This window comes from Mobula birostris, chromosome 6, assembly GCF_030028105.1.
Source record: "Mobula birostris isolate sMobBir1 chromosome 6, sMobBir1.hap1, whole genome shotgun sequence".
In the NCBI taxonomy this organism is placed as follows: Eukaryota; Metazoa; Chordata; class Chondrichthyes; order Myliobatiformes; family Myliobatidae; genus Mobula; species Mobula birostris.
The window spans coordinates 64744144-64761898 of record NC_092375.1 but is presented as its reverse complement, the minus strand read 5'-3'; the positions used below and the strand labels follow the sequence as shown (position 1 = coordinate 64761898).

The 17755-nt window shown below is 40.8% G+C and overlaps 1 protein-coding gene across 1 annotated transcript in view; it reads right to left on the bottom strand.

The window, feature by feature from the left end:
- LOC140198691 (uncharacterized) overlaps positions 1-17755 on the bottom strand; it is an 89893-nt gene that overhangs the window by 67602 nt on the left and 4536 nt on the right. Inside the window, exons 2-4 of the mRNA XM_072259708.1 lie at positions 16498-16743; positions 12439-12562; positions 8023-8116 (exon numbers count right to left, since the gene is read on the bottom strand). Of these exons, the coding sequence (XP_072115809.1) occupies positions 8023-8116; positions 12439-12562; positions 16498-16743 (464 nt within the window). The remainder of the gene's footprint in view (positions 1-8022; positions 8117-12438; positions 12563-16497; positions 16744-17755) is intronic.

Here is a 17755-nt window from a genome sequence, read left to right as displayed (position 1 = left end):
ACCTTTATCTCTAATCGGTCCTATCTTCACTCCTGTCATCCTTTTGTTCTTCACATAATTGAAGAATGCCTTGGGGCTTTCCTTTACCCTACTCGTCAAGGCCTTCTCATGCCCCCTTCTTGCTCTCCTCAGCCGCTTCTTAAGCTCCTTTCTTGCTACCCTATATTCCTCAATAGACCCATCTGATCCTTGCTTCCTAAACCTCATGTATGCTGCCTTCTTCCACCTGGCTAGATTCTTCACCTCACTTGTCATCCATGGTTCCTTCACCCTACCATTCTTTATCTTCCTTACCGGGACAAGTTTATCCCTAACATCCTGCAAGAGGAACCTAAACATCGACCACATGTCCATAGTACATTTCCCTGCAAAAACATCATCCCAATTCACACCTGCAAGTTCTAGCCTTATAGCCTCATAATTTGCCCTTCCCCAATTAAAAATTTTCCTGTCCTCTCTGATTCTATCCTTTTCCATGATAATGTTAAAGGCCAGGGAGCGGTGATCACTGGCCCCCATATGCTCACCCACTGAGAGATCTGTGACCTGACCCGGTTCGTTACCTAATACTAGATCTAGTTTGGCATTCCCCCTAGTCGACCTGTCAACATACTGTGACAGGAATCCGTCCTGGACATACTTAACAAACTCTGCCCCATCTAAACCATTGGAATGAATCAGGTGCCAATCAATATTAGGGAAGTTAAAGTCCCCCATGATAACAACTCTGTTATTTTTGCACCTTTCCAAAATCTGCATCCCAATCTGCTCCTTGGTATCTCTGCTGCTACCAGGGGGCCTATAGAATACTCGCAATAGAGTAACTGCTCCCTTCTTCTTCCTGACTTCTACCCATACTGACTCAAAAGAGGATCCTGCTACATTACCCACCCTTTCTGTAGCTCTAATAGTATCCCTGACCAGTAATGCCACCCTCCTCCCCTTTTCCCCCCTCTCTATCCCTTTTAAAGCACTGAAATCCAGGAATATTTGAAATCCATTCCTGCCCTGGTGCCAGCCAAGTCTCTGTAATGGCCCCTACTTCATAATTCCATGTATGTATCCAAGCTCTCAGTTCATCACCTTTGTTTCCCGATGCTTCTTGCATTGATTTACACCCTTTATACTGTTTCTCTTTCCTCAAAGCCTCTTTATATGTTAGATCTGACTTTACTCCATGCACTATACTTCCAGTTCTTGCACGATCTTTATCCTCCTCCACCTCACTATCTGCTCTAACACTCTTGTTCCCCTCCCTGTGCAAATCTAGTTTCAAACCCCCCGCCCCCCCCCGGAGCAGCACTGGCAAACCTTCCCGCAAGGAGGTTCGTCCCCCTCCAGTTCAGGTGCAACCCATCCCGTCAGAACAGGTCCCACCTTCCCTGGAACAAGGCCCAATTGTCCAGAAACATGAAGTCCTCCCTCTTGCACCAACTCCTTAGCCACATATTTATCTGCATGATCTTCCTATTTCTAGCCTGACTAGCACGTGGCACGGGTAGCAAAACTGAGATTGCAACCCTGGAGGTCCTGTCTAACTCCCTAAATTCTCTTTGCAGGACCTCCTCCTTCTTCCTATCCACGTTATTGATCCCTACGTGGACCATGATATCTGGCTGGTCACCCTCCCTCTTGAGAATACTGAGAACTTGATCCGAGATATCGCAGACCCTGGCACCAGGGAGACAACAGACCATCCGAGAGTCTCGATCTCTTCCACAGAACCTCTTATCTGTCCCCCTAACTATTGAATCCCCTATCACTATTATGAATAAAGCGGATGAGTTTAGAGTGTGCATCAGCACTTGGAGCTGTGATGTTGTGGCCATTACAGAGACTTAGATGGTGCTGGGCAGGAATGGCTACTTCAAGTGCCAGGCTTTAGCTGTTTCAGAAAAGACAGGGAGGGAGGCAAAAGAGGTGGGGGTGTGGCACTGTTGATCAGAGATAGTGTCACAGCTGCAGAAAAGGAGGAAGTCATGGAGGGGTTGTTTACAGAGTCTCTGTAGGTGGAAGTTAGGAATAGGAAGGGGTCAATAACTCAACTGAGTGTTTTTTATAGACCACCCAATAGTAACAGGGACATCGAAGAGCAGAGAGGGAGACAGATTCTGGAAAGGAGTAATAATAACAGGGTTGTTGTGGGAGATTTTAATTTCCCAAATATTGATTGGCATCTCCCTAGAGTGAGGGGTTTAGATGGGGTGGAGTTTGTTAGGTGTGTTCAGGAAGGTTTCTTGACACAATATGTAGATAAGCCTACAAGAGGAGAGGATGTATTTGATTTGGTATTGGGAAATGAACCTGGTCAGGTGTCAGGTGTCTCGGTGGAAGAGCATTTTGGAGAGAGTGATCACAATTCTATTCCTTTACCAGAGTGTTGGAGAGTGAGAGGAACAGACAAGTTAGGAAAGTGTTTAATTGGAGTAAGGGGAAATATGAGGCTACCAGGCAGGAACTTGGTAGCATAAATTGGAAACAGATGTTCTCAGGGAAACTAAGGGAAGAAATGTGGCGAATGTTCAGGGGATATTTGCGGGGCGTTCTGCGTAGGTACGTTCCAATGAGACAGAAAGGATGGTAGGGTATACAAACTGTGGTGCACAAAGGCTGTTGTAAATCTAGTCAAGAAGAAAAGAAGAGCTTACGAAAGTTTCAAAAAACTAGGTAATGATAGTGATCTTAGAAGATTATAAGGCTAGCAGGAAGGAGCTTAAGAATGGAGTTAGGAGAGCCAGAAAGGGCCATGAGAAGGCCTTGGGGGAAAAGATTAAGGAAAACCCCAAGGCATTCTACAAGTATGTGAAGAGCAAGAAGATAAGACGTGAGAGAATAGGACAAATCAAGTGTGATAGTGGACAAGTGTGTATGGAACTGGAGAAGATGGCAGAGGTACTTAATGAATGCTTTGCTTCAGTATTCACTACAGAAAAGGATCTTGGCGATTGTAGGAATGACTTGCAGCGGACTGAAAAGCTTAAGTATGTAGGTATTAAGGAAGAGGATGTGCTGAAGCTTTTGGAAAGCATCAAGTTGGATAAGTCACCGTGACCAGATGGGATGTACCCCAGTCTACTGTGGGAAGCAAGGGAGGAGATTGCTGAGCCTCTGGCGATGATCTTTGCATCATCAATGAGGATGGGAGAGGTTCCGGAGGATTGGAGGGTTGTGGATGTTATTCCCTTATTCAAGAAAGGGAGTAGGGATAGCCTAGGAAATTATAGACCAGTGAGTCTTACTTCAGTGATTGGTAAGTTGATGGAGAAGATCCTGAGAGGCAGGAATTATGAACATTTGGAGAGGCATAATATGATTAGGAATAGCCAGCATGGCTTTGTCAAAGGCAGGTCGTGTCTTACAAGCCTGATAGTATTTTTTGAGGATGTGACTAAACACATTGATGAGGGTAGAGCCGTCGATGTAGCGCATATGGATCTTAACAAGGCATTTGATAAGGTATCCCATGCAAGGCTTATTGAGAAAATAAGGAGGCATGGGATCCAAGGGGACATTGCTTTGTGGATCCAGAACTGGCTTGCCCACAGACGGCAAAGAGTGGTTGTAAACGGGTCGTATTCTGTATGGAGGCCGGTGACCAGTGGTGTGCCTCAGGGCTCTGTTCTGGGACCCCTACTCTTTGTGATTTTTATAAGTGACCTGGGTGAGGAAGTGGAGGGATGGGTTATCAATTTTGTTGATGACACAAAGGTTGGAGGTGTTGTGGATAGTGTGGAGGACTAACAGAGGTTACAACGGGACACTGATAGGATGCAAAACTGGGCTGAGAAGTAGCAGATGGAGTTCAACCCAGATCAGTTTGAGGTGGGGTTTACAGGTGTCCCCCGCTTCTCGAACATTCGCTTTATGACACCTCGCGGTTACGAAAGACCTACATTAGTTATCTGTTTTCACTAACAGAAGGTGTTCTCACTGTTAAGAAAAAAGGCAGCATGCACCCCGAGCAGCCAAGCTCCTCCCCCGGAACTGCATTCTAGCCGGCATGGCTTAAACATGTACCTGTGAGCATCTGTGCTTTATGTCAATTTATTTTGAGCATCTGTTCTAAGATGAGTTCTGAGGTATCGGAAAAGCCTAAAAGAGCTCGTAAGGCTGTTACACTTAGCGTAAAACTAGACATACTTTAGCATTTCGATCGTGGTGAACGAAGTAAGGACAAAGTGAGTTTGGCTTGTGGAAGTTGACGAAGATGATGTTGAAGAGGTTTTGGCATCCCATGACCAAGAACTGATGCAATTGGAAGAGGAAAGGATAAGAATCAAAATCGAATGCAGTAGCGAACGGACTGAAAGTGAAGTCGTCCAGGAACTGAACGTGAAGCAACTGCCTGAGATTTTCGCTGCAATCGACAACAATGATTGCAGGAAAGTACAACTTTACTTTTGAAAGGATACATAGGTTTAGGGCATATTTGCAGGTTGGTTTGAGTGCTTACAAAGAACTGTATGATATGCGCGAGGCTAAGTAGTCAAGCATACTGTCGTTTTTCAAGCCTTCCACATCAACTACAGTAGACGACGAACCTCGACCTTCGACATCGAGGCAGGCAGACATAGAAGAAGATGACCTGCTTGCCCTGATGGAAACAGACAATGTTGAGATGACACCCCAGTGTCCCAGCACCCCAACCTCCGACGACTCAGCCTAACACACCATCATCTGCGTGCTCATTGTCTTCCCGATTTCGGTAAGTGATACTGCACTTTACATACATTATTTCTACTTTATATAGGCTGTGTATTTTCATGTGTTATTTGGTATGATTTGGCAGCTTCATAGCTTAAAGGTTACTGGAGGGAGTGTTTCTGCCAAGAGCGCGTGCGTGAGATTTTCGCTATGGTGGACAGTGCAATGATTGCAGAAAAAAATTTCTACTTTATATAGGCTGTGTATTTATCATATCATTCCTGCTTTTACTAAATGTTACTGTTATTTTAGGTTTTATGTGTTATTTGGCATGATTTGGTAGGTTATTTTTTGGGTCTGCGAATGCTCACAGATTTTCCCCATATAAAAAAATGGTAATTGCTTCTTCACTTTACGACATTCTGACTTACGAACCATTTCATAGAAATGCTCTACCTTCGGTCGGCGGGGGAAACCTGTATTTTCGTAGGTCAAATATGATGGCAAAATATAGCATAAATGGCAAGACTCTTGGCAGTCTGGAGGATCAGAGGAATCTTGGGGTCTGAGTCCATAGGACACTCAAAGCTGCTACACAGGTTGACTCTGTGGTTAAGTAGGCATATGGTGCATTGGCCTACATCAGTCGTGGGATGAAGTTTAAGAGCTGAGATGTAATGTTGCAGCTATATAGGACCCTAGTCAGATCCCACTTGGAGTGCAGTGCTCAATTCTGGTCGCCTCACTGCAGGGAGGACAAGGAAACCATAGAAAGGGTGCAGAGGAGATTTACGAGGATGTTGCCTGGATTGGGGAGCATGCCTTATGAGAATAAGTTGAATGAACTCGGCCTTTTCTCTTTGGAGCAACAGAGGATGAGAGGTGACCTGATAGGGGAGTACAAGATAATGAGAGGCATTGATCGTGTGGATAGGCAGAGGCTTTTTTCCCAGGGCCTAAATGGCTAGCACAAGAGGGCATAGTTTTAAGGTGCTTGGAAGTAGGTACAGAGGATATGTGAAGGGTAAGTTTTTTACACAGAGAGTGGTGAGTGTGTGGAATGGGCTGCCGGCAGCAGTGGTGGTGGCGGAAACGAAAGGTTCTTTCAAGAGACTCCTGGATGGATACATGGAGCCCAAACAATCTAGGGCTATGGTTAAGCCGAGGTAGTTCTAAGGTAAGGACACGTTTGGCACAGCTTCATGGGCCGAAGGGCCTGTATTGTGCTGTAGGTTTTCTACGTTTTTGTGTTCTGTGTTTCTATTAATGACTGCATTGGTGCTGCTTCCTGCACCCATGCTGAGTTCGTCAATTTCATCAACTTTGCCTCCGACCGACCCGGCCCTTAAATTCATCCGTATCCAGCATTTCATTCCCTGCAACTTTTGTCATCTTCCATGTGATCCCGCCACTAAACACATCTTAACCTCCACTCTGCTTTCTGCAGGGATCGCTGTCTTTGTGACTCCCTTGTCCATTCATCCCTCCCTATTGATCTTCCTCCTGTCACTTATCTCAGCAAGTGGCACAGGTAGTACTCCTCCCCACTCATCTCTTCCCTCACCACCCTTCAGGACCCCAACCAATCTCTCCAGGTAAGGCAACACTGCAATTCTGTTAGGTTCACGTATTGTTTTTGGTGCTGCTGGTGCAACTTCCTCCATATCATGAGATCTGATGTAGATCAGGAGACCTTTGGTCCATCCAAAATAGGCATAATTTTCCCATGACCATCCATTTTAGCACTGTTTCCCATTCCTGTTCTGACGTGTCGGTCCACGGCTGCCTCTACTGAAACAATAAGGCCACTCTCAGTTTGGAGGAGTGACACCTTGTATTCCGTCTGGGTGGCCTCCAGCCTGGCATTAGCATGGATATCTCTTACTTTCTGTAATTTATCCCCTCTTAACCCATCTCTGATCTCCTGCCTATCTCCTCCCTCTGGTGCCCCTATCCTTCCCTTTCTCCACTGGTCCACTCTCCTCTCTTCTCAGATTCTTCCTTCTACAGCCCTTTACCTTTCCCACCTACCAGCTTCTTACTTTATCCCCCCCTCCCCCACCCTCCTACCTTCCCCCTCATCTACCTTCACCTATTACCTGCCAGCTTGTATTCCTTCCCATCCCCTCCATCTTCTTATTCTAGCCTCTTCCTCCTTTCTTTCCAGTCCTGACAAAGGGTCTTGACTCGAAACATCTCCATAGATGCTTTAAGACCTGCTGAGTTCTCTAGTGTGTTACTCAGGAACTTTCCATGGTTGGAATATTACATTTTCATGTATGATTTCAATCAAAGTAATTCTGTATTGAGAGCTTTATAATGGAAAATTTTCCGTTATATTTGTTTTCCTATACTTGTTAAACTTTTCAGAAAAATATCATCTCATGCTGCATCAGAGAGAAATGCAGGAAAGTCAAGGAAGGAAATGTCTAGACCATAATGTGGTTTTTAATTTTTAAAATAGGAACATAAATTTATTTCTAATGGTCAAATATTACCACTGCAGTGGATTCCAGTTAATTGAGGTAGCTGCCTATTTGGGACAACTCTTAAGAAACAGAAACTAACCAAGAAAATAGCCTTTGTTTATTTGGGACACTTTGCCGCTTAAATGGGGCAGGAGACTGTTGCTGAACAGACGCTGCACTGCTTATTGTGAACAGTTTTTAAGTAGCGTCAGTTGTGTACGTTCATGTTCAAAAAGCAGTGATTTTGTCACGGATAGAGTGAGAAATAAGCAGTAAAACAATTTTAAACTGTTTTGCTTACTGCACTTTCAAATTATCAGGGTTGGAGATGCCAGAAATGGCTGGGAGTGAAAATGAAACAATTTTGCTACTTTAAGTTAGGAACTACAAAGAATTTGAAGGTATTGACAATCATCTTGAACGTTAGAATGGAAATGAAGATTTGGAGGATGCATGACATCTAAAACTTTGACAAACTTCTACAGATGCGTAGTGGAGAGTAAATTAACTGGCTACATCACTGCTGTGTATGGAAACACCAATGACCTGAACAGAAAATTCTATAAAAATTAGTGGATATGGCCCAGTCCATCATGGGTAAAGCACTCCCCACCATCAAGCACACCTACATGAAGTGTTGTCACAGAAAAGTAACATTCATCATCATGGACCCCCACTAGCCCAGACACTGGGTTATACAAAGTATTGGTATTCTGTACATGTTTAACGTTAGATTAAAGTGGCGAAAACTGGATATTTTTAGAAAGAGCTTTGGTTAATTGCTTGACATATTTCTATTGTACAATCCGTAACCTAAAGCTAATTTAAATACTACAAGAAAACCAGAACAAAGATTTAGAAACTGGGCACTTTTCAAGATTTAACAAATTGCAAATTTAAAATTCATCACCTGCAAGATATTGAAAGCTTTAAATAATGCTGACACAGGGGAGCAACGCCGTGCATCCACTAAAATGGTCAGTCCTGCACTCTGGGTTTCTTGTCTGAAACATGAAGCAAAAATAGTAAATGATATAAGAGCTTTACCCATATTAACAGATTACTTTGTTGACAACATTAACAAACATCTATAGGGAGGGGAGGCAGATTCTAGAATGTGCAATAATAAGGTTGTTGTGATGGAAGATTTTAACATTCCTAATATTGACTGACATCTTCTTAGAGCAAGGGGTTTAGATGAGGTGGAGTTTGTTAGGTGTGTTCAGGGAAGTTCCCTGACACAATATGTAGATAAGCCAACTAGAGGAGAGGCTGTACTTGATCTGGTATTGGGAAACGAACCTGGTCAGGTGTCAGATGTCTCAGTGGGAGAGCATTTTTGGAGGTAGTGATCAAAACTCTGTCTCTTTTACCAGAGAGCTGGAGTGCGATAGCAGCAGACAATTTGGGAAAACATTTAATTGGGGTAGGGGGAAATACAATGCTATTAGGCAGGAACTTGGGAACATAAATTGAAGCAGATGTTCTCAGGAAAACGAGTGGCAAATGTTCAGGGAACATTTGCATGGCATTCTGCTTAAGAATGAAACTAGGAGAGCTAGAAGGGGCCATGAGAAGCAGGATTAAGGAAAACCACAAGGCATTCTACAAGTATGTGAAGAGCAAAAGGATGAGTGTGTGAGAATAGGGCCAATCAGGGGCAATAGTGGAAATGTGTGCATGGAGACAGAGGAGGTAGCGGAGGTACCTAATGAATACTTTGCTTCAGTATTCTCCAGGGAAAAGGACCTTGGCAATTGTGGAGATGACTTATAGTGGACTGAAACACTGGAGCATATAGAGGTTAAGAAAGTGGATGTGCTGGAGCTGTTGAAAAGCATTAAGTTAGATAAGTCGCTGGAACCGGATGAGATATACCCCAGTCTACTGTGGGAAGCAAGGGAGGAGATTGCTGAGCCTCTGGCAATGATCTTTGCATCATCAATAGGGACGGGAGAAGTAGCAGAGGATTGGAGGGTTGAAAATGTTGTTCCTTTGTTCAAAAAAAGGGAGTAGAGATAACCCAGGAAATTATAGACCAGTACATCATACTTCAGTGGTGGGAAAGTTGTTGGAGAAAATCCTGAGAGGCAGGATTTATGAGCATTTGGAGAGACATAATCCGATTAGCGATAGTCAGCATGGCTTTGTAAGGGCAGCGTGTGCCTTACGAGCCTGATTTAATATTTGAGCATGTAACTAAACACATTGATGAAGGTAGAGTAGTGGATGTACTGTATATAGATTTTATTAAGGCATTTGATAAGGTTCCCCATGCAAGGCTCCTTCAAAAAGTAAGGAGGCATGGGATCCAAGGAGACCTTGTTTTGTGGATCCAGAACTAAGGCAAAGGATGGTTGTAGATGGTTCGTATTCTGCATGGAGGTCAGTGACCAGTGGTGTTCCTTAGGGATTTGTTCTGGGAACCCTCCTCTTTTCGATTTTTATAAATGACCTGGATGAAGAAGTAGAAGGGTGGGTTAGTAAGTTTGCTGATGACACAAAGGTTGGGGGTGTTGTGGATAGTCTGAAGAGTTGTCAGAGGTTACAGCGGGACATCGACAGGATGCAAAACTGGGCTGAGAAGTGACAGATGGAGTTCAACCCAGATAAGTGTGAAGTGGTTCATTTTGGTAGATCAAATTTGAAGATAGAATATATTATTAATGGTAAGGCTCTTGGCAGTGTGAAGGATCAGAGAGATCTTGAGGTCCATGTCCATAGGACACTCAAAGCTGCTGCGCAGATTGACAGTGTGGTTAAGAAAGCATATGGTGTGTAGGTATTCATCAACCATGGGATTGAGTTCAAGCACCATGAGGTAATGTTACAGCTATATAAAACCTTGGTCAGACCCCATTTGGAGTACCGTGTTCAGTTCTGGTCACCTCACTACAGGAAGAATGTGGATACTATAGAAAGAGTGCAGAGGATATTTACAAGGATGTTGCCTGGATTGGAGAGCGTGCCTTGTGAGAATAGGTTGAGTAACCTTGGCATTTTCTCCTTAGGGCAACGGAGGATGAGAGGTGATGTGATAGAAGTGTACAAGATGATGAGAGGCACTGATCGAGTGGATAGCCAGAGGCTTTTTTCCAGGGATAAAGTGGCTAACACAAAGGGGCATAGTTTTCAATGCTTATGTATAGAGGGGATGTCAGGGGTAAGTTTTTCACACCGAGAGTGGTGGGTACATGTAATGCACTGCCAGCAAAGGTGGTGGAAGCGGATACAATAGGGTCTTTGAAGAGACTCTTAGGTAGGTACACGAGATTAGAAAAATAGAGGCCTCTATGGTAGGTAATTCTAGGCAGTTTCATAGTCAGCACAACATTGTGGGCTGAAAGGCATGTAATGTGTTGTATATTTCTATGTTCTATATAATGACTTTAGGAAGCTTTTCACAATTTCACACAATCATTTTGAGAGAGGCCAAATAATGTGCACCAGTATAACATGAAATAAAAATAGATATACAATTAATTTCTCAGGGAGTCTTGAATAGAAAATCTTAATCTGTTAATTTACTTGTTTACAAAGAACAAACCTTTATTGGAGTGTAATAAACACTGCATTTTATTTGCTAAAATGTAATTTCAATAGGTCAAATCAAAGTAGAACTCTCAGGACACTGTAATATGAAAATCCCATATTTATGTCATGATTAGGTACTTAACTTTTTCTCACAGTATTTATTTATAGTTCAACTAACCCCAATAACAATAATAGCAAATGCAAATTGGTTTACTATTGTCAAATAAACGGAGGTACAGTGAAAAACCTGTCTTGTATCCCATCCATACAGATCAATTCATTATAACACTGCATTGACGTATTCTAAGGTAAAACGACAATAAAGTGCAGAATAGTGTCACAATATAGAGAAAGTTCAGTACAGATAAACAGTCAAACTGAGGTAGATTTTAATGCCAAGAGTCTATCATATTATTCTAAAGAACGGTTCAATAGCAGGATAGAAGCTGTCTTTTAGCTTGATGAAAGACTAGGCTTTTGTACCTTCGCACTGATGGCAATGGGGTGAGTGAGGTATTTGATTATACTGGCTGCTTTACTGAGGCAGTGAGATGTGGCTAAAGAACATGGAGGGGAGTCTGATCTCCGTGATGTGCAGAGTTGTTTCTACAACTCTCTGCAGCTTCTTGCAGTCATAGGCAGAGAGGCAGCCATATCGAAGATGCTTTCTATGGTCTTTTGCTTAAGCCGATCATCCCTATCGGAGCATCGGCCGCCTGCAGCAGCTTGCCAGAGTCCTCTGTTCTGAGCCGAAAGGAGGTCAATGCAGCTTCAGCTTTCGCCACACAACCTTATACATCTTCTAGGTGAAGACTCTTCCTCTCCCAGGAATGAGGTCTTTGAAGCTTCTGTAGGAATTTCTGTAACACTGTTCTTTACATGATAGGGTTACCAGCAACATGCCTAACCCTCCTCCTTTTGCAGCCTGGCTTGGGTGGAATTGCTTTCTATGATGAATTTGTCAAAACTGATGGATATCCAAAATATCTCTGTTTGATGAAATCAAAGATCAACTACACTGTACTGTTCATATGGTTAAAATTGTGCCAATTGCAGAGACATTGATGAAATTCTCAGGTGGTTATTCATTTATTTCTTTGTATCTCCACCATATTTCTGGTGTATCTATAAATGAGAGTCCTTCTCTCCAATTTTCCCCCTTTTTTCTGGGATTGTACAGTTCTATAAAACTCTAACGTGGTCTCAACATATCGATGCAGCTGCAAAGGCGGCAAGACAATGGCTATATTTCATTAGCAGGAGTTTGAGGATGTTTAGTTTGTCACCTAAAACACTTAAAAACTTCCACAGATGTACCGCGGAGAGCAATCTGACAGGCAGCATCACTGTATGGTATAGGGGGGTGCGCGCGGGGCTATTGCACAGGATGGAAAGTAGCTACAAAAAGTTGTAAAATTAGTTAGCTTCATCATGGGCACTAGCCTCCATAGTATTCAAGACACCTTCAAAGAGCAATGCCTCAGAAAGGCAGCATCCATTATCAAGGAACCCCATCACCCAAGACATGCCCTGTTCTCATTGTTACTGTCAGGAAGGAGATGCAGATGCCTGGAGGCACACAATTAATGAGTCAGGAACAGCTTCTTCCCCTCTGCATCCAACTTCTAAATGGACATTGGACCCATGAGCACTACTGTTATTATTTCTGTTTTTGCACTACTATTTTTAATTTAATTATTTAAAAAAAGTGTGTGTGTGTGTGTACATACACACACACATAAACATTCAATTGAACTACCGCAGTGCAATACAAAGAAAACTGTTTGAATACCTGGGAAGACTATAAAAGTAGACAAGGAGATACACAAGTTTAGGTATGTTGCAATGTGGATTCAGCCAAACGGTATTCCTCGTTGTTACTATTACCACTCCACGACCAGATCTATCTCTGGCTCCTGAAACAAAATAAAGTATTATGCGAATACTTGGAATACCTTAAAAAAATACAAAGGATCTGACAATCATCTCAATTTACTTTGTTCCAAAAAATCAATCTGTACATTTATCTTTGAAGAAAATGTATACTTCAAATAATGGTTATAAGTGACCTGGTCTGCTATTTCCATAGATCATAACAGTTTGATCTCTTTTACACATTCTTTAACTCTAAGAAAACCTGAAGGATAAATTAAAGAACATCTAATTGCATGGGAAAGCAAGCAACATCCATGGGAAAGGAACATGAAGAATCATCATCATCATCATCATGATCAGGTGCCGTGCCCAGCTTGAGCTTTGACTGCCATGGCCCACACACTCCTGTTTCAGGTCAAGTGGATCAACTCATTGGCATTCATTTCCAGTCCTCTGGCTGCTGTCTCCATCATCATTGGACTTTGCTTTCCTCTTGCTTCCTTCCCTTCAATCTTTCCCATAATTACCGTGCATTCTAACTCCTCTTTCCTAATCACATGTCCAATGAAGTTACATCACCATTTCATGATCTCATATATTATTTCCCTTTTTGTGCTTGCTCTGTTCATGACAGCCTCGTTAGATATTCATTTCGTCCATGATATTCTTTGCATCCTCCTCAAAAACCACATCTCTGCTGCTTCAATTCGTTTCCTCATGTTACTAAATATCGTCCAACATTCTGGGCCATATAACATAACCGGATAAACATAATATTTCAGTACTCTGAGGCGGGTTGTCATGCCTAGTTTAGTATTGGTCAATATACTTTTCATTCTCGAAAAGGTGCCTTTTGCCATCCCTATTCTTCTTTTGACGTTCATGTCGCACCTGCCATCTGATGTCACCCAGCTTCCTAAGTAGCAAAAGTTCTGTACTTGTCTTATGTCTTTCCCGTTTATTCTCAGCCTGCAGACAGGATTCTCCTTTTTTGGATATCACCATACATTCCGTCTTTTTGCAATTGATAGACCCATTTTTGCACTTTCTTCAACAATTATATCAATTAAGTTTTGTAGTTCTTCCTCTGTACTTGCAATTAACAGTGTCATCTCCATACAGTATATGAAATTATTGATGTTTTTACCACCAACTTTGATTCCCAAGATGTCTCTTATTTTTTGTAATATTGTTTCACTGTACATATTAAATAAATTAGGGGAGAAAACACACCCTTGTCTAACGCCTCTCTTGATTTTCGTATACTGACTCACTTCTCCATCTATTCTTACAGCAACAGTTTGTTCCCAGTACAGATTTCTGATTAGGCGGAGGTCTTTTGAATCTAGACCTAGAGTTTTCTGTAATATTTCAAATAACTTATTGTGCTTCACTTTATCAAATACTTTTGTGTAGTTGATAAAACAAACAAATCTTTTTGCACTTGAATAACTCGTTCTGATAGTATCCTTAACATCAATATTGCGTTTCTTGTACCTTTGTCTTTCACAAAACCACATTGTTCTTTACCTATTTCAGCTTGTATCTTACTTTTAGCTCTTGTCATCAAAATTCTTAGAAGTATCTTGGTGATATGACTCATTAAACTCTGGTCCTATTTCATTCACATTCTATTGCTCCAGGTTTCTTAGGAAGAGTGATAAATACTGATATTTTCATCTCTTCTGGTATTATTCCAGTCTCATAAATGTCATTGATTAAATCAGTAAGTTTTTCAATTCCATAATTTTCAGAGGCGATTATTTGTTCTATTACTAATTCATCAGGACCTGCTGCCTTTCCTTTCTTCATCTTATTTATTGCATTACGAACTTCAGATCTTAAAATACTTGGACCTTTAATGTTTTCCTTAATTTCTGTTTTTTTTTGCCTCAATCTCTTCAAACAATACCTGAATATACTGTTTATCCGTTCATAATCTCATCTTTTTCCATGATAATGATACTGTCCTTTACTTTCAAATATCCACCTGAAGAACAGAGGAGCTTTTTGCCAATGATATTCTTGATTTGTTGATGTAACCTTTTTGGATCAGTAATAGGGATTCCTTCTATTTGCTCACATTCCTGGTTTAACCATTCTTCTTTGGCTTTTTGACATAAGCTTTTAACTTTTTTAATCTAAGGATTTATATTCTATAGGATTTGCTTTCTTCTGTCTCCTTTCTTCCATTAGATTTTTGATTTCATCTGCCATCCGTTTATTCTTTGTGCTTTTTTCTTTTTTAGGAATCACTGACTTTGCTGATTCTACCAAGGCATCCTTTAGAGAGTTAAATTTCATTTCTGCATGATTGCTATCATCTTCAACAGATTCTATTTCTAGACTGTGAAATCTATTCCTTACTTCAGTTGTAAATTTTTGTCTTAAGTTTTCTTCTTTAATTAATTGCAAGTAGTCAAGGGATTGTTCAGGTTTTTGCTTCTTTAGTTTTTTAAGTTTCAGTTTTACATGACATAGTACTGGGTTATGGTCACTATTACAGTCTGCACCTGGATATGTTTTGCATTGAGTCACTGAGTTTCTAAATCTTTGGTTTATAGTAATAAAGTCAATTTGATTTTTAATGTTATCACCTGGACTTTTCCAGGTCCACGAGCGTCTTGGATGGTTTTTAAAGTAGGTATTCATAATGACCTGATTATTCATCTTGCACCATTCTACCCATTTCTCACCTCTTTTCTTTCTTTCCCCAGTCCAAATTTTCCTGTGGTATTTCCATCAGCACTTTGTCCTACTTTAGCATTTAGATCTCCCATGACAATAATAATATCTCGAGATTTGTATCCATTCTTTGCTTGTTCAAGCTCTTCATAGAATTTATCTATATTCTAATTTGTTCCATCTGTTGTTGGTGCATATACCTGTATAATTGCTAAATCAAATGGTTGTCCTCTGAATCTAACAAGGTGCACTCTTTCTGATATTGCCCAATGTCCTAAAACACTTTTTGCCATGTTTTCATCCATAAGAATATCTACTCCATTGGTATGGGATGTTCCACAATAATAAATTAGTGTTTTATTTCTATTCTGACATGTTCCAGCATCTATCCAACGAACTTCCCTAATTCCCATGATGTTAATCTTCAGTATTTACATTTCATTTATCACATTGTCCAATCTTCCTGCTTGATATAGGGTTCTTACATTCCAATTGGCAATAATTTTCTTTTGTGTTACTTGAATTTTATGAGCAGTAACTTGATGACAGTCAGGGATCCCCTGCTGACCAGAATCAACCCGACCCAGCGAAGCATCTTCAGAATTGTCTTGAAGATCTTCTTGACGCTGTTGTTGTGTGATGCATTTTGTGAGTTTGACCATGGTTTTCTTAACAAATAGATTCTAGGAAACCTAGTATCTAGCAACGGTGGTTTGCTATTGCCTACCACTGGGCGAACTAAAGAAATCGCCATTTCAACATGAAGAATAAGGGAGCAAAAGAGAGTGTAACAAGGGCAATAGGCAGTCAGTGCACAAGGCTACATTGCCTCTGCTTTGATAAATTTCAAAAATTAATCTATATAACAAAGTCATAAGTGTTCCAGTGGTAAAACCCATAATAAAAATAGTTACAGTATTAATGGCAAATCAAGTTGCAACTTCACACAAAACTTAGAACAAATCAGAATTTGTCATTACAATGAAATTATCTAGAGCTTTTACCCCTCCTTGGTTCACAATCATCTTCATACTGACTACCTTCCCTCTTCAAATATGCTAACACAAAGTTTTAACTTGAAATATCAATTCAATTCATTTCCCTTTCTCCAAAGATGTTGCTCAACTTGCTGAGTTCATGCAGCAAATTGATTTTTTTTGTTCTATGTCACCATAATACTCAAATACAAAATATACCACTGTATCCAGCTGCAGCTTTGGGTAAAAGTCTGTGCAGTTAATTCTATGATTGCTGGTGCTGTATGCATTGACAGATATTATTAAGTACCTACCACTCAAATATGCTACCCCAGATTTCAGAACATCAAAGTTGATTTCGTGGCACAGTGTTGGCAGATAAGGTTTTAAGAGTAAGGGAGGTGAGATCGCCGGTTGTTCAACTGTCAGCAGTTCTTGCCTGTTTACAATGCACTCTGTAATTAGTGAGATTTTTGGTGGTTCATCTGTTAGGTTGAGATTTTCATCTTCTGTACTTCCTTTTACTGTATCCAATGTCTCATTTGTTATTGGACCAATTCCTAGAGAACAAAATCAATTACAGACTGGATAATTCCTACATTAAGAAATGCATCTCAATCAGAAATACATGAAATATATACATATATATTGCAACGGGAATTTACTTGAAAAAGCAGAAGTAGCAGTTACATTGTAAACATAACAGAATGTCACCTGATATTGTGACATTCAACGTAAGTAGAACGATGCATGTTTTTGCTCTTTGGTGTAGTACACCAATATCATAGATAACAATTCCCACATTCACAGTCCTGCATATATTTATACTGGCATATCAAAAAAAGAAACTGATTCTTTGTTTTTCTACTGTATGTACCTATTAATTGCCTAAAGTCAACAATGAACCAATTTAAAGTTGCAATCCTCCAGCTACTTAATAGTTGCTTAAAGATGTTTTTATTATGTAGAGACAGCAGAGAAACTGGAAATCTTGCCTTCCTCACTTCAACTGTAGAGAATATTTGCTGAATATAGTAAATTCTGACTATCTACTACCTATGTGGAAATCCTGATAGTCCAGCATCTGGCTCTGCTTCCCACGTTCACTTTCAACTTATCAGGGGCACGTTTTCTGATGCTCCCTTTAAACTCACAGGGTTTTGTTTCCTTGTGCTTTTAAACTCACCTGCTTCACTGTAAAGTTTATTATAGCACTGTGTAACATCATTTAACAATTGGAAGTGTACTGGTATATTGAGTAACTACCAACAATCTAGAAAACTGGTTCAGCATCACCGAAGTCCCTCAAGCCCCTAATAAGTTTTTTGAAAACAAATTAGAAAACATTTTCATTGGCATAAAGTTTGGTAACTGTACATTAAAGATAATTGTTACCTGAATGATAAGTGAACTGGGGAGAAATAGTACCGATCACTGATTAAGTAAATAGGTAATCTACACATCAGGTAAAGTAAGACAGCAAGACTTGTTGTTCAGTCCCTCAAGACAAACAGTCCAATCTCCCCCACCCTTAAATAAAGGTAGGATAGATAAAGGGGATGCAGCGGATGT